The sequence below is a fragment of the Macaca mulatta genome, chromosome 12 (assembly GCF_049350105.2).
Source record: "Macaca mulatta isolate MMU2019108-1 chromosome 12, T2T-MMU8v2.0, whole genome shotgun sequence".
Taxonomy (NCBI): Eukaryota; Metazoa; Chordata; class Mammalia; order Primates; family Cercopithecidae; genus Macaca; species Macaca mulatta.
Window position 1 is genome coordinate 144,598,096 of NC_133417.1, and position 17,240 is coordinate 144,615,335.

Genomic DNA, 17,240 nt, shown 5'->3' on the forward strand with positions numbered 1-17,240 from the left:
GCTGGAATGAGGCCTCTGGAGCAATCCGACAGTAAACCTAATGCTGTTTTTAAGTGCATGGGCCCGCTGACCCAGCTTCCACTTCCTGGAACTTGTCTAGTAGGGATACTTAGAAGTTTACAAAATATATGTATAATAATTGTTTGATGCCAATTTGGGATTGGTATAAACACTGCTACAACCACATAAATATCCATTCGCAAGGGATCAAAAAGAGCAAGTTATATTTACACACATACTGATACCAAAAGATGCTTATAACACATTAAAATGGACAGAATGTAAAACACAGGGCCCTGCATATAGAATTATACTCTATGAAAATGCTCACACACACAACACTATGTTTAGACATAGAAAAAAGATACGCTCTCACCCAACAGCCGCCCAGTGCAGGAGGGAGGGAGCCAGCTCCACTCGATGTCTGTTTAGATGCTTTGATCCACAGCGCTTAATTTTGTCTTGGAATCATCATAAACCATTTCTTTACATCAGTCAATACATAAACAATTTAACTCAATAAAACTTCCACGTCTAAAAAAACCTGGAATCCTGCCCTCTGGAATTTTCAGACAAAGCCGATTCCACCCAGGGAAAGACGTGTGTAAGCGTTCCAGGCAATCTCAAAGAGAGTGGCCCAGACCCTGAGCCTCTGCTCTAAGGAGCTGGACCCACAGCCAAGGCTAACAGAGCCTCAGGTGCCTGTCCAAGCATCTGTTCAGTGGCCACCGTCTTCTCTCTCAGGTGGACGCAAGACAGAAGTCGATGGCTAAGTGCCCTTGAAGGCCACGGTGCGCTGGAAGTGGCAGGAGGCTGGGCAGCACGGGAGTGGCTGTGTAGGAGCCCCACACTCAGGCAGGTCGGTGGTGGGCCCCAAGGTTTCGTTATGGCGCACGCTCGGTGACTTTCCGAGGACGGACAGTGTGAAGTCGTAAATGGATGGCCCATGACACGCTTCGGAGGCTTTCCGAGGACGGACAGTGTGAAGTCGTAAATGGATGGGCCACGACATGCTTCGGTGGCTTTCCGAGGACGGACAGTGTGAAGTCGTAAAGGGATGGGCCACGACATGCTTCGGTGGCTTTCCGAGGATACACAGTGTGAAGTCGTAAATGGATGCCCCACGACATGCTTTGGTGACTTTCCGAGGACGGACAGTGTGAAGTCGTAAATGGATGCCCCACGACATGCTTCGGTGACTTTCCGAGGACAGACAGTGTGAAGTCGTAAAGGGATGGCCCATGACATGCTTCGGTGACTTTCTGAGGATGCACAGTGTGAAGTCGTAAAGGGATGGGCCACGACATGCTTCGGTGACTTTCCGAGGATGCACAGTGTGAAGTCGTAAAAGGATGGCCCATGACATGCTTCGGAGGCTTTCTGAGGACGGACAGTGTGAAGTCGTAAAGGGATGGGCCACGACATGCTTCGGTGGCTTTCCGAGGATGGACAGTGTGAAGTCGTTAATGGATGGCCCATGACACGCTTCTGAAGCTCAGAGCAGGACAGGCTTGCCTCCCAATCCCGTGGGTCCCCCACCTGCCAGCTCTGTGACCTCAGGTAAGTTACTTCTTCCCTCCAGGCCTGAGATGATCTGGGGCTGTACTAAATGCATATAGAATTATATGTAAAATGCTGAGCGCAGCCTCTCACAGAGGCACTCAAACACCAGGAGCAACCATGGCCACCACCTGAATGGGAACATGAGCTTCTTCCCAGGCAGCCCAGACGCGCGGTCGGAGGAGCACTCCCACCCCTCACACCACCCCTCATAAAACAACAAAGACACTGAGCAAGAAACCAGCACTCCACATCACAACCTAACCTTTAAACATCACCCTCGTCAAAAAGCACTTCTCTCCTGGCAGCGACGAAACCTGTGTGCCACTCAAGTCAGCCTGCAAACCAGGGCCGCAGACTTGACTCCAGACCCTCCCAGGTTTTATCATTCTTCTTACACCAAGAGGAAGAACAAACCATCCATTCTGCACTGTGTGCTGTCAAAAACCAACAGTGACCACTATCAAGAAAAACAAAAGTCTCGAATTCAGAAAGAAAGCTGCAGCCACAGGAAAGTCTACTTTGGGAAAAGAAAGCCCCACTGTGTGCCCAGAGAAGAAAGGACCAGGCCTTACCTGGATGGCTTTGGGAGCTCATTGCTGGCAACGTCCACTCCTTTAAGTGATTCGAAATGGCTCAAAATTTCCACGGAAACGATAGCTCCAGCGAGCTCCAAACTCCCACCAACACATACAAGTACCCGGACAGTCAGAGCTGGGTCACAGACGTTCAAGCACAGAGCCTTGCCGGCAAGGTCTCATGAGCCAGGTAACCCACAGGGAGAGCAGAGGCGTCCGCTGGCTTCTGCAGATGAACCTGCAAGGTTAGGAGAAAAGAGACTGGAGTTACAACATGGAAGTTCCGATCTAGAAAACATCCAACTAGGGAAATGATGACTTCCTTTTTTTTTTTTTTTTTGAGACAGAATCTTGTTCTGTCACCCAGGCGGCAGGGCAGTGGCACGATCTGGGCTCACTGCAACCTCCACCACCCCCACAACCCTGGGTTCAAGCAATTCTCCTGCCCCAGCCTCCCGAGTAGCTGCGATCACAGGTGCATGCCACCAGGCATAGCTAATTTTTGTATTTTTAGTCGAAACAGGGTTTCCCCCATGTTGGCCAGGCTGGTCTCGAACTCCTGACCTCAAGTGATCCACCCACCTCGGCCTCTCAAAGTGCTGGGATTACAGGCGTGAGCCACCATGCCCCACCAGCTTCCTTCTTTATCCTTGTTCTGACCAAGGACTGATAGAACAGTTCATATGGAATCATTTCTACAAATACGAGCAGTTGGGATTTTTGTTAGTAAATCACAGACATGTAAAAATGTCTCTGGAGAGCCGGGTTTCTCAGCCTCAGCACCACTGGGATTTTGGTTTGCGTATTTAGTTGTTGGGGTTTAGGGCTGCCATACACATTATAAAACATTTAGCAGGATCCTGGGCCTCCACACACCAGATGCCAGTAGCATCTTCCAAGTCATGACAACCAAAAATGTCTCCAGGGAGTGCCAAAGGTCCTCTTGGGGACAATATCATCCCCTGGTTCAAAATCTCTGATCTAGAGACAGCTTCCTTACTCATTCCAGAAGTTTCCCCAACATTAGGCTTTTCAGAGGAAGCAGAGTATCTTCCAACTAATATAAATTTATTCTAAGTTATATTAGCTTATGAAATAAATATGAAATAAAATGTTTTAAAAGAAAAATCACTTTCAGCACATTCCCACCACAGAATGTCATTACTGCACGTTTGCATCAGCCTCGATCCACAGACATTCATATTCACTATGTCTGTGTAATCACAGAATTTAATTCTAAAGTCCGCATTCCTCACGTAACACAATAACCTAAAATAGTTCCCTCGTGTTTCCGTCTTCGTAATGACCGTTTTCTTTTTCATTTTCTGCTTATAAAAACAATACATGCTCATCACAGGCAAGTATTTAAAAAGTCATCCATGATGCCATCACACAGAGACAAGCCCTCGGTAACATTCTGACATGCTTCCTTGCCGTTGTTTTTCTTTGCCTTTTGCCCATACGAACCTCTAGTGATACAGTTGTCTGCCACGTTCTCTGGGCTGATATTAAAGCCAGGCGTTTTCCAATGGCATTAACAATTCCTGGTAAGCTTCGTTTTGAAGGGCTGTTTCCTATCCCATGTGCGATAGACAGCTGCCCCGTCCCACTTCAGGAGCTTCGGATGAGCCTGATGCTCCCAAGGAAGTGTCAGGCCAAAGAGTGGCATGTGACACCAGCTGAGCTCGTCCAGTTCTCTTTCCAAGGCCTACCTCTTCAATAGATCAGTCACTAGATGAACCCAGTCACTAGATGAACCCAAAAGACACAAGTCTCGGAACTCCCACCACTGAGAGTCCCTGGCTGATCCCAGCTCAAGTACTTCTGTGTTCATCTTTCTTTAAAAAAGTGACAAATTCCTTTTCCTAATTAGTCTAGAACTTTTTTTTTTTTTTTTTTTTGCCAATTAATTGCTTATAACCAAAGAACTCTAACCAATTCATCATATAAAGAATCACCCCAGCTCCCAAGGCTGGCTATCTAGATGCTTTCCAATTTTACGTTCATTGTATCTACAACTCTGACTAGTATCTTCATGACTGTTGTTCTGTATCTGGTTATCTCCTTAGGAACAACAATGACTTATTTGTCTTCAGGGTCAGAATGTTTATTCATCTCTTGGTCAGAAAGACACATTTTCTTGAAGGGAATGTAGATGGCGTATTTTGCAAACCCTCACAAATCTCAGATGACAGTATCCTTCACACAAAAAAACACATCTTGGCTGGGTATAAAAATCTTAGATGAGAAATATGTCCCCCTCAAATCTTTGGATGCCATTCCCCCCTCAACACTGTAGAGAAGTTTAAGTCCAGCTCAACCACAGCTTCTTTCCAGGTAAAACTTTGGGGGCCGAGTCTTGATGTTGTGATTGTTGCCATTTCCTTCCGCCTGGAATCTACTAGCATTTCTTTTCTTGAATCTTAAAATTCAAAAACGTTGTCAGAAGATACATAAGTAAGAGTCTTTTATTTTGTTCAAAACATGACTCTTTCAACAAATATAGGTCTTCTTTCTGCTCAGGAAAATGCTCTTCAATTACGTCATTGATTATTATTTTTGTTAAACTTGTTCTGGCTTCTTCAGAGTTCCTATGCTATTTGGCTGAAGTCTCCCCATCAGATCTGGCCTCTTTCACCAGTGACACATCTGTTGTTTATTCTGCATTCCCAGGCAGCCTCTCAAGTATGTCCTTCACTTCACTGCTGCTATTTTCCACAATATCCATTTTACTACTTATGGTTTCAAATACAGATTTTAACTAAGCCATGAACTCTTTGTTCTCAACCACTTCCCTTTAAACTCATCCCATCATCTTCTCACTCGGCCTAGTCCCTCCTCATGCATCACCTTCTGCCTCTTTCAAAAGCCAAAGTCTTTTGAAAATATTTTTTCCTGATTTAATTTCATTTTCAGAGGCATATTCTTCTGCACTTCAGAATATTTCCGTCTTCCACACATTCTGGGATACCTTGTTTTTTTTTTTTTGACAGGTCCAAAGGTGAGGTTTATTTCTTTTTATTTATCCTCAAATAAGAATAAGCTCTAGTCCAGACCTGAGGATTGCCAAGAGGCTATGTGTGCTCACTCCTACCCTGTTCTGTGTTCACTTTAACACTGGTCAATTATGCTCCTCAAAGCTACTGTTCTGGCAAGCTGACATGCACAGTTCCCAGCCAAATGTCCAGTGTCTAGCAAGGTTTCACCTAACATCGCACTGACAGCTAGAGACGGATTCTTCTCCCAACTGCGGATTCAACAGAACACAGGCGTTTCCACTATAATAGAAATGTTCTGGAAGAAATTCATGCTCTTGCAAAACTGTATACAAAAAACACAAGGGCTTATCTAAAAAAACAGAAAACTTGCAGTAGACTATTCAAAACTATGCTATTTCATCACCAAGGTATTACAAAAATTAATAACTCAAGAAAAACATGACACAGTTTAAAAATCTATCTATCTACCTATCTATCTATCTAATAGTCCTAATAAACATCCAGTAAACTTAGAAATTTACCTTTTAAAAAGGTGAAAACAGTTTGATGGAACAGTAAAAGGAAGAATTAAAGCATCTAAGTTACAGAATCAGGGACAGCTAAACCCAACTATATCAGTGAGCATATCAAACTGTCTGAACACCCCATTTAAAGGGCAGGGGTTGTCAGACTGGATAAAAAAGCAAGACCCCACTTTCCCAGAGTATAAAGAGGAATCTTGTGAGGAGGACTAAAAAGCATTTGGAGAGAGGAGGCTATGTGTTTTATAAGGTACAATCAATCTTCCCCAAGCACGATACACCCAACTATGTGCTGCTTACAAGGAATCTATCTTATGTTTAAAATACACAAACAGATTAAAAGATGGACAAATGTCTATCATATAACTAATCAAAAGGAAGCGGTAATGGTTATATTTATATTGAAGTAAATTTTAAAGAAAGAACATTACCAGCAATACAGAAGACCACTTCATAGTGATAGCCGGGTTGGTTCGCCAAGTGGACACACAGTCTTAAACATTCATGCACCTGCTAGCAGAGCTTCATACTTGACGCAAGCAGTGTGCACAGGTATTCACTCACACCTCGATATTTCCATACGCGTTTACATTTCAACAATCATGAGTCTATACTGAGACCTCAGATCCCAACATCACAAGGTATAAAAATAAAACCATAATAAAATATAAAATAATAAAAGCCTAAGAAGAAATGGACAAATCTACAATTATAACTCGGAATTTTCACACCCTGCCCTTAGTAACTGTTAGAACAAGTAGACAGAAAGTAAGTAAGAACAGAGAAGACTCGACCACTACCACCCAACTTGACCAAAATGACATTCATGGAACACTCCATAAACAACAGCTGAATACACGTTATTCACATTCTTTTTGGAAAACATGCACAGAACATTTACCAAGATAGAACATCTTCTGGGCCATAAAACCAGTCTCAAATTTAAAAGGACACAAGTCAAGTCATACAAAGTATGTTCTCTGACAAAACTGAAATTAAATTAGAAATCAGTAACAAAGATACCTGAAAATCCTAAGTATTTGCAAACTAACACATCATGGGTAAAAGAAAAAATTTAAAAGAAATTAGAAAGCATTTTGAAATTAATAAAAATGAAAATACAACATATAAAAATCTGCAGTGCTGAGGAGGACATGTAAGCACCAAATGCCTGTGTTAGAAAAGAAGGCTTCGATTCAATGACCTTAGATTTCACTTTAAAAAATTAGAAAAAGAACAAATTAAACTCAAAATAAGAAGAAGAAAAAAATAACAGAAGAAATCAATGTAACAGAAAAGAGAAAAATCAATGAAACTAAAAGCTGATTCTTTGAGACTATAAAATTGATAAACCTCTAGCCGAGCTGATAAAGAGAAAAGACAAAGATTAACAACATCGAGAATGAGAGAGGGGGCCAGGTGTGGTGGCTCACACCTGTAATCGTAGCATTTTGGGAGGCCAAGGTGGGTGGCTTGCTTGAGCTCAGGAGTTCAAGACCAGCCTGGGCAACATTGTGAAACCGTCTCTACAAAAAATAAAAAAAATAAGCCAGGTGTGGTGGCGCATGCCTGCAGTTCCAGCTACTCAGGAGGCTGAGGTGGGAGGATCGCTTGAACCCAGGAGGTCAAGGCTGCAGTGAGCCAAGATCATGCCACTGTACCCAGCCTGGGTGATAGAGCAAGACTCTGTCCCAAAAAAAAAAAAAAAAAGAACAAGAGTGGGAATTGACTATAGATTGCACAAATATTAAAAGGGCAATGTGGAATATTATGAAAAACTATATGCCAATAAATTTGACAACTTAGATGAAATAAGCAAATGCCTTGAAAAACCCAAGCTACCAAAGCTCATTCGAGAAAGAGACACGACATCAACACACGTCTTCGTGGGCCGAGATCCATCAGGGCGGCCGGCCTGTGACACTCACTGTCATGATGTTCGCCTGGTGGTGACATCCAAATCGCCTCCTTTTTTCTGCACTTATTACTTAGAATTCCAATGCAAGGATGAGCTTTCACTGCTCCATCTTTCCAGTGACTCAGTAATCTACTTCCATTCGTATGGACTCACAGACAGTTACGTTATCCTGTGTTATTAGTCCAATACTGTCCCCATTTGTGTTGCTGCTAAAGCGCCGGCCATTGGGAGCCCCTGCAAGCCAGCTCGTATGTTTTTCTGGCAAGCCTCCACTCCAGTCTTTTTTTTTTTGGAGCATTTGCTTACTTTCTGATTTTACAAGATGTCCCTGTCACAGCCCCGGAATCAATGGCTTCTCCAGGGAACCCTGGTTCCTTGTTTGGGAGGACTGTGTTCAGACCCAATCGAGTGCTAGATGTGCTCACTGCTGCTGGGCAACAGAGGCGCAGGGCCCTCTTAGCAGGCCGTGTGCGTAGGTACTCACTCACACCTCAGTATTTCCGTACGAGTTTACACTTGAACAATCACGAGTCTATACTGAGACCTCAGACGCCAGCATTACAAGGTGGATTTTAGTCTTCCCCTTTCCTTGTTTTTATTAACTATCTTTCTAACAGTGGGAAACCTGGTTCCTATTAGCTACAGTGTCTTTTCTCATTTGTTCAATTCTGGTCCACACATAAAGTCGTTTCAGAATTGCTAACCTGTACACATGAGAAACACATTCACAAGACCACCATTTATAGACGATTCTCATTGTTCTCAGCCTTACCGTATCCAGGTAAGGCACTGGTTTCCAGAGTCATCAGGTGAGTGCATTTGCAAGAGAGTTAAATTCCTTGGTTAGTATATGTATTTCATTTTGGGTCCCCACATACTGGTTGGTTTTACTCATTTGTTTATTTTTTGGATATGTAAAAAGTACAAATATTTTAAGTAAAAAAAAGTGTTCATATTGATATCTGCAATTTAAGATTTCACAGGTTTTAACATGAATTTCCCTTTAAAAACAAAAAAAAAGCTTTTATATTATGAAAACTTCAAACATACACGAAGTAAAGAGAAACGTGTTACAGCCCACAGCCCCTAGGTTCGACGCCGGCCAACACCTTGGCATTCACGCTCCATCGGTGCCTCCTTCCACCTACACTGACATGGCCAAAAGTTAACCGCGCCATTTTGAAAATGGGTATACCCATGCAATCCTATTACTAGGTGAGTTTTTCCTTACGTTTAAATGCACAGCCAAGCTAATGAGAAATACGTCTGACGGCATCATGTGTCCAGAATCCGGCTGTGTCATAAACAAGAGGGCTTCTCGGAATCGTGTGTCCTCTGCGCTGAGGGAAGCAGAAGCCACTGCAGGCTTCTGAGCGGGACAGATGATCTGGGGCTGGGCTGAGATGACAGAAGCAGCTTGGGCGGGGACCCCTTCCCAGAGCTGGCAGGCGGGGGCTCTAGCCACTGGGGAGTGCTTGGAGAACATTCCCCACCACTCGGTCACATACTCAGCCTCCGGGTCTCCTTTTCAGCCAGAAATGGTCGTTCCCTGGTGCCTCTGGTGAAGGCTCACTGAGAGCCGGGTCACCAGGGCCCACCCACAGCCTCCTGGGAGGAAGCCAGTGGGAGCTGCGATTTAGAGTGGAAGCTGAAGACTGGGGAACTCTGCAGACCAGTACATCTGACACGAGGAGGCTAAGAAGCCAGCTCCAGAACCTGCTGGGCAGAACATCAATGCCCACGGTCTGTGAACCCTTCCTTCTGGGAACCGGTGAGAACACAGAGCGCTTGAGCCAAAGGAAGTGAGGATTCAGGTTTCACAGAGCAGGCATTAATGCTGCACCGAAGGGACACCTGCACCTGTTAGGAGTTCACGGTTGCAAGCAATAGAAATGGACTTTGGATAATCTAGGCAAACAGAGGAAGCTCCTGGGAGGGAACGGGGTAGCTGGCAAAACAGGTGGAGGGACCCAGAGGCAGGAATTGACGGAGAATCCCTTCAGAACACTGTCCAACCACACTTGATGGCCTGCGCTGAGCCACACCCCCTGACTGGGGAGGCCAGGACACCCTGACAGATAGCACCACCAAGATGAGTCCAATGGGAACAAGGGTCACTCCTCGAAGGAAAGCTAACGTGTCATTACCAGAGGGGGAAATAGGACCAGGCAGACAGATGCCAGACAGTCGCAAGGGGACCTGGAGACCCCGGCTCCCGTGTTATAGCTGGGGAGACTGAGTCAGCAGCCATGATGCTCAGTTGGGCTAAAAAAGTAGCCACAGACAGGACCATCAGGGTCTGCCCAGGTGCCCCGCCTTCCTGCAGCAGGACTCCAAGCTGTTCTGGCTCTGGCTGGGTCTGTTGTGACCCATGTGCTGGCTTATCTGATGAGCACCTGCCCCGTGCCTGGCTGCAAGTTCTGCTAAGAGCAAACAAGGACATGCGTCTCTTTGCACCCCCGGACCCTGGCTTGGAAAAGAGTACTAGACAGGGAGCAGGGGCACCCGAGCTCCACCTGGCCCCTCAGGACAGGGCACTGGACAGGGAGCGGGGACGCCCGAGCTCCACCTGGCCCCTCGGGACAGGGCACTGGACAGGGAACGGGGGCGCCCGAGCTCCAGCTGGCCCCTCGGGACAGGGCACTGGACAGGGAACGGGGGCGCCCGAGCTCCACCTGGCCCCTCGGGACAGGGCACTGGACAGGGAGCGGGGGCGCCCGAGCTCCACCTGGCCCCTCCGGACAGGGCACTGGACAGGGAACGGGGGCGCCCGGGCTCCACCTGGCCCCTCGGGACAGGGCACTGGACAGGGAACGGGGACGCCCGAGCTCCACCTGGCCCCTCGGGACAGGGCACTGGACAGGGAGCGGGGGCGCCCGAGCTCCACCTGGCCTCTCGGGACAGGGCACTGGACAGGGAGCGGGGGCACCCGAGCTCCACCTGGCCCCTCGGGAAAGAGCGCTGGACGGGGAGCGGGGGCACCCAAGCTCCACCTGGCTCCGGCACTACCCCAGAGGGCTCTCGCACCCTGGGCCAGTTCCTTGTCACCCCTGAGCCTGATTCTCTTCTCCCCACCTAAGTACTGGGTTGGAGTTACCAGCACCCCTGGTGTGCTGTGGGAAAAAGGCTCTGGGGCCATGCTGTCTGGGAAATGGAAGTTCTCCAGATGCCTGAGAGGCTGCAGGGGAGCACAGGGAAGGCCCCTCTCTCTCCACCTCCACACCCACATGTCCCACCTCCCAGAAGGGACCTGACCGCCCCGCCCCAGACGCTCACTCCTGTCACCCTACTTTCTTGCCCTTCCAAGTTCTTTCCTTTTTCTGATATTTCATTCTATGTTGACATTAAGTAGTTGTTTATGTTCTCATTATCTGTCGGCCCCTCTGCCTGTCCCTGGCTGGAATGTGACCTCCTGCTGAATCCCTGACACAAGGCACACAGTAGGCACACAACGAAACTGTGAACTGGATGAACGTTTTTAAGGTCTTCCTGGATTCCCCTCAGAAACTACCTCACAGCAGGGCTGAAGTTGAAAGCAAATTGCAAAAGAAACCGTTTTCTGCCTTCTAGGGGCTAGAGTTAAGTTTTAAGGATCTGATATCAAGGATTCCAGGAATTCACAAGTTTGTGGTACTTTAAGCCTCAGGACTCCCAAGCCTCTGAGAGCCTGCAGAGGGCTGCCATGAGAAAACCAGAGGCACATACAATGTAGGGAACTGCTGTTGGCCCTCAGAATATCTGGGTTAAAAGAAAAACTTCACATACATCTTCACGAAGATCACGGGCAGAGAGGAGAAAAATTAAGGAGTTAAGAACAAACAATTCTACAGCTGAAAACTAAATGAAACCCCTCATAAAGAAAGCAGTGCTATCTCGAGCCCACCAGGAAAGCAGAGTCTTTTCCATTGGATCTGGGAGAGAACCTGTCAGTCAGCTGTCCGCCTGGCTTAGACCTCTCCGCTGTCTGCCCATTCCGTCACTTTCCCCTTAGGTGGTGTGTCTTTGAACAACCCAGTGCAACACTCACAACATAAAAACGTACTACAAATTAAATGGTTTAATAAGACTGAAGCATGATCTAGTTCTTTTTATCTTGACGTATGTGTCTAATGATAACTTCACTAACCAGATTAGACAACTAGGATGATCACTTTTCTAAGAAAACACATGGAAAGCACATGCTACTGAGATCTCAAGAATCCATTTGTTTCTGAAGGACGTTTGAAATGTATATCTGCACATGCCTAACTAAAATACATTCTAATAAATAACAGACGAATGTAGACATACTACAACTTTCAAACACAATGGCTTTTATGACTCTATTTTCCCCTAACTTACCAGATGCACTAAAAGTCCACATTGAGCCTCAGAGCCTGTGATATTAATTTACAAGCACCTTTAGCAAGACGGGCATGGTCACTCTGCCAAGTGAGCAGTTTCTGACACTGGGCATCTATTTATATAGAGACATCTCTTTATTTTCATTTCTGCTCCACACAGAATAAATGAAAGCAAATGCATCACCAACGCTTAAGTGTGGGTGTATTTCCTTCACCAAACACTTGGAGTCTAAGGTTACCTATGGTTCCTCCCTCCTGCAGCTTGGAAATTTTGAAATTTTAGTTGACTTACTTTCATGGAATAAGCCATAAACCTTCCAAAGAGCAAAAGTCTTAGAAGCTATAAATCCATCAGAGAACATTCTAAAAAATCTTACCAAGCTACCACAAAGAAACATGACAGCGCGGGGAGGGCCAGTCTGGTCCCTTACCACAGACCCTCCCAGCCCCATTTCACGGGCAGTGACTGTGGTTCAAAGTGCTCACCATGGCCTCAGCCTGCCATGCTGGTGAAGGAACGGCAAGCACTAGAGAACCAAAAGGAGAACCCAGAGGCACACAAAGGAGAGCAGCCTGCAGAACCCAGTCCAGACCAGCAAATACAGACCATCTCCTGGGCAACAGAGAGCCTTCCCCAAACAGGGAGTGAGGCCAGGATACCCACTCTCATCACTTCCGCTCAACACCCTGGCAGAGATCCTAGCCGGGGCAGTAAGGCAAGAAAAGAAACGAAAGCAAAAAGATTAGAAAAGAAAATGTCACTCTTCACAGATGATACAGTGTATACACAGAAAACTCAAAACCATCTACCAATAACTACTAAAATAACCAAGTGAATTTTACAGGATTGCTGAGTAAAAGGTTAATGATGTACCAAAATTAAAAGCTATTGTATTTCTATATAGCGGCAATAAGCAAATACAAAATAAGCTTTGAAAACAAGATAACATGTATAATAGCATACAACATTGGCAAATATCCAGGACTAAATCTATCAAGAGACATGTAAGAATTTTACATAGAAAACTACAAAACGTAAGTGAAATTAGAGATCTCGATACATGGAGGAATATACCACGTGCATGGACTGGAAAACCCAGTGAGATTCAGATGTCAATGTTTTGCAAAGTAATCGGCAGTCAATGCAATCGCAATCAAAATCCCAGCAGAATTTTTTTGAAAACTGACAATTTTACATTTTAAATGGAAGCACAAAGAACCTGAAATAGCAATCTGGAAGAGAAACAAGCTTGGGGGACGCACACTACCAAATATCAAGACTTCTTCTAAACCTGTGTAATTAAAGCAAACCAAAGAGAATATGCCAGGATGAGACCAACACAGAGTCATCTGATTATAGTGAAGATTCCACCCCAAATCCATAGGGAAAACAGGGTCTTTTCAACATGCAGTGCTTGTGTCAACTGCTCTTTTATGCTAAATGAACCGCAGCCCATACAGCCCGCCATGCTGGAAATTAGTGTGAGCTGGATCGCCGACCTCAATGTTAAAGGTAAGCAATGAGGCCCGGTCTGAAAGACAACAACAAAAAATACCTTCAGGTGGGCAAAGATAGACAGATGTTAAAAAGGTACTGACCATAAAGGAAAGAAAATGACGAATGGCGCTGCACTCAAATTAAGAACACTGGTTTATCAAAAGATGCAGACGACAGAAAAGGCAAGCCACAAAACAGAAGAGACCCTGCCACACACACACCCAGCAAGGGACGGATATTCACAATATATAAATAATTCCTACAAATCACAAGGGAAAAAAGGCAGACAACCTGAATGAAAAATAAGCGAAACACACCAACAGGTACTTTACAAGACAGGATTCCAAGTGGTCAATCAACACACACAAGGTCCTCCACCGTCTGTGACCGCAGGGAAATGCAACAAAGCCACGATGGAACACTCCATACCCTCCAAAATGACTAAACTCTATAAACGAAAAGACACTATGTGTTGGTAAGGGTGTGGCTGGCCGGCACTTGCACACGGGGCCACACAACAGTGAATGGCACATACCCTGTGGGAAACCCCTCAGCGGCAGGTACTACAGCCAAACATACAAGTGCCATGCCCCAGCAACGCCACCCCTAGCATCTACCCAACAAAAAGACAGCTGCAACGACACGGCAGCATTATCTGTAATAGTCAAAAACTAGAAACCTCCCAAACATGCCAAGAGCTGCATGAATAAATACGCTGTGATATCATCATACCACAGAACACCATACAGCAGTAAAAATAAACAAACCACACCTATATGCAGTGATACAGATAAATCACACACACATCATGTTGAGAAAAAGCAGACACGCAGCAGCACCTACTGTACGGCTCCATGTGCATAAAATGTGAAAACAGGCAACACTAATCCGCGGTGGGAGACGTCCAGACAGGTTCCCCTGGGCGGGGTGGGGGATGGCCACTGAAGGAAGAACAAGGGAGCGGTGGGGGGCTGGAACACCTGCTCCTTGGTCCGTGGAAGAGGAGCCAGAGCCTTCACTTGTGGAAAGTCAGCACCCGCATACTCCTCCTGGCTTGTGTACTTTTCTCATGTATTTTCTAATTTTATAATTCATGTATTTCATAATTCAATAAAAAACTGGTGCAGACCAATGACTTAAAGCCATCTTGCACCAAGAAAGATCCAAATAGTAACACCCATCTGACTGGTCCATTCAACTTGCATGATCTTACCTGGACCTTCTGGACAGTGAGGAAGTATTTTATAGTTCTTGCCACCATTTTCTTACAATCAGCACATGTAGGAGAAATAGTCGCCATACTACTCCTCTTAAAAGAAACCTCACAGAAACAGAAAAGAATTATTTCAGAATCCACGAGGGTGCAAACACAGAGTGCAGATTTTAAATGGAGAAAAAAACAGGGAATTCCCAAAGAGGTACTAAGTCAGCTTTATCAGACAAAATATAAATGAAATCATTTTAATTTGTGTAATTAAATGATTAATTTAATTTGAATTTAGTGTAAGTAAAACTGGAATAAATTTTAAGCTTTAGAGAGCAAACTGTTGCTATATGACATTTCTGACTCCTGTCTGTACAGTGAGTTTAATAAGCACTGTTTTCCTGAGTGAAATGTGGAATGCAAGGTCTGGCTATTGGGTTTTATAAGAGTGTCATTTTATGATACACGGCCACATGGCGCAAGACTTCAGCTATTTTTCCCCCATAATTTGTTGGGACAGATTTATACTTTAGTTTCATAATGGACTCTACACTTGAAAGTAATAAAATTAGCCGGGCGCAGTGGCTCACACCTGTAATCCCAGCACTTTGGGAGGCCGAGGCAGGCGGATCACAAGGTCAGGAGATCGAGACCACGGTGAAACCCCGTCTCTACTAAAAATACAAAAAATTAGCCAGGCGCGGTTGTGGGCGCCTGTAGTCCCAGCTACTCGGGAGGCTGAGGCAGGAGAATGGCGTGAACCCGGGAGGCGGAGCTTGCAGTGAGCCGAGATCGCGCCACTGCACTCCAGCCTGGGAGACAGAGCAAGACTCCATCTCAAAAAAAAAAAAAAAAAAAAGAAAGTAATAAAATTCCACTTCGCCGTGTTGTAACAGGAATAAAATAGGAAGCATTTCACACAATCCACAGGCTTATGCTGAACAAGGCCAAAACAGGCTCTGCTGAGCTGAGGCCACCATTCCATCTGAGGCTCTGACTCCCTCCACCCAACCTGGAACATTCAGAAGATCAGAGGCCAAGAGGAAAAAAAGGAGGAGCCACGGGAGCCAGCAAGGCTAGGTCTTCAGAGCCATGCGCATGGCACCGGGGGACACACACAGACACGCACGCACAGGCCAGGGTCGTCAGGGTCATGTATGTGGCACCGGGGGACACACACGGACAGGCACGCACAGGCCAGGGTCGTCAGGGTCATGTATGTGGCACCGGGGGACACACACGGACAGGCACGCACAGGCCAGGGTCGTCAGGGTCATGTATGTGGCACCGGGGGACACACACGGACAGGCACGCACAGGCCAGGGTCGTCAGGGTCATGTATGTGGCACCGGGGGACACACACGGACACTCATGCATAAAGCAGGGTCGTCAGGGTCATGCACGTGGCACTGGCAGACACAGACACACAGATGAACACACAAGAACAACTGTCCATTAGCAGCAACAGAGCATCAACTTTCTCCACGGAGGAAAACAGACGTCAGCACTGAACTTTCTCCATGGAGGAAAAGAGATGTCAGCACTGAGGACCTTTTGCAGATGCCCAGGTGTGTTTATTGCCAGCCTGCATAAGCGTAAGAGCGGATAAAGATCCACACTCTGGCCTACGATCTCCAGCATGTACAAACTTATTGGTAAAATAAACTCTGGAGATGAAGAGTCCAAATGGAGAAGGCATCCAGCTAAAACAAGACTTGTTTCCGTTCGCTGTGAAATAAAAGAATTTCAGAGAAAAAGATTCAGGCAGACACACAGGAGGCCCAGGGAGTTGACTTACAGTATGAAACACTGGGCTCAATGGATCATAAAAAAACATCAACCGCACCACGAACCCCCCGAGAAAGCAAAAGGCCAGCGGGGTCCCAGGCAAATGGCTGCAACCCCACGAAGGACACATGACTTATCCCTGCCCTACACAGGGCACCCCCGGGGCAGGTGACAAACAGCCCCAGAACCTTATGTCAGTACCAGACTCAGTAAGGAAAGATCTCTTCTGCCATAACCACCATTAACCCAAGCACACAGAGCCTCACCAACAACGCGCCTGAAAGCCTCGTCACTGACAGGCACTTGAGGATGGAAAATAGCCCTTTGACAAAAGACTCTGTCAGTCAAATGAGTGATCAGCCCCCAGGCCTCAGCCACACAGAAACCCTTTTCTAAAACAGTGGTCCTCATAATGCGATTTGGGGTCCCAGAGGGTCCCCGAGACCCTTACAAGGAGTGTGTGAAGTCAAATCTTTGTTCATAATAGAAAAATGTCATGTGCCCTTCTCTCATGGGAGTACAGTGGAGTTTTCCAGAGGCCACGTGAAATGGAATGAATGAGAGCTGGTGTGAGAAGCAGAAATACTGTGGTTGTTAAGCCATGCCTTCCAGAGACTGGCAAAGGGTAAAATGATGCCTCTCTTCTCATGACACTTTGTGTTTTACCAAACGGTTATTTTTCATTAAAAATGTTACCTATCTATTTAACACGTAATGGGTTTAGTTTTAAATGAGTAAGAACATTTTTTAGATGTGTGTTAGTTTCTAATACAATAAATACCAATACAGGTTGAGTATCCCTAATCTAAGAATCCACAAACCAAAATGATC

The 17,240-nt window shown here is 45.8% G+C and overlaps 2 protein-coding genes across 16 annotated transcripts in view; both read right to left on the reverse strand.

Moving 5' to 3' along the window:
• Positions 1 to 17,240, reverse strand: part of HDAC4 (histone deacetylase 4) — a 352,953-nt gene that overhangs the window by 301,852 nt on the left and 33,861 nt on the right. For all 15 annotated transcript variants that reach the window (XM_028831302.2, XM_028831301.2, XM_077956679.1 and 12 more), the window contains exon 2: positions 2,136 to 2,376. In XM_028831302.2, coding sequence (XP_028687135.1) covers positions 2,136 to 2,157 — 22 coding nt within the window. In that variant the 5' untranslated portion in view covers positions 2,158 to 2,376. The remainder of the gene's footprint in view (positions 1 to 2,135; positions 2,377 to 17,240) is intronic.
• LOC144333340 (uncharacterized) lies at positions 635 to 2,105 on the reverse strand. Its single transcript, XM_077956690.1, has one exon. The coding sequence runs from the start codon at positions 1,364 to 1,366 to the stop codon at positions 770 to 772; it is 597 nt and encodes a 198-aa protein (XP_077812816.1). The 5' UTR covers positions 1,367 to 2,105; the 3' UTR covers positions 635 to 769.

Bases quoted from the DNA above. Each gene is read 5' to 3' on its own strand.
- LOC144333340 (XM_077956690.1), bottom strand. From the start codon at position 1,366: ATGTCATGGGCCATCCTTTTACGACTTCACACTGTGCATCCTCGGAAA.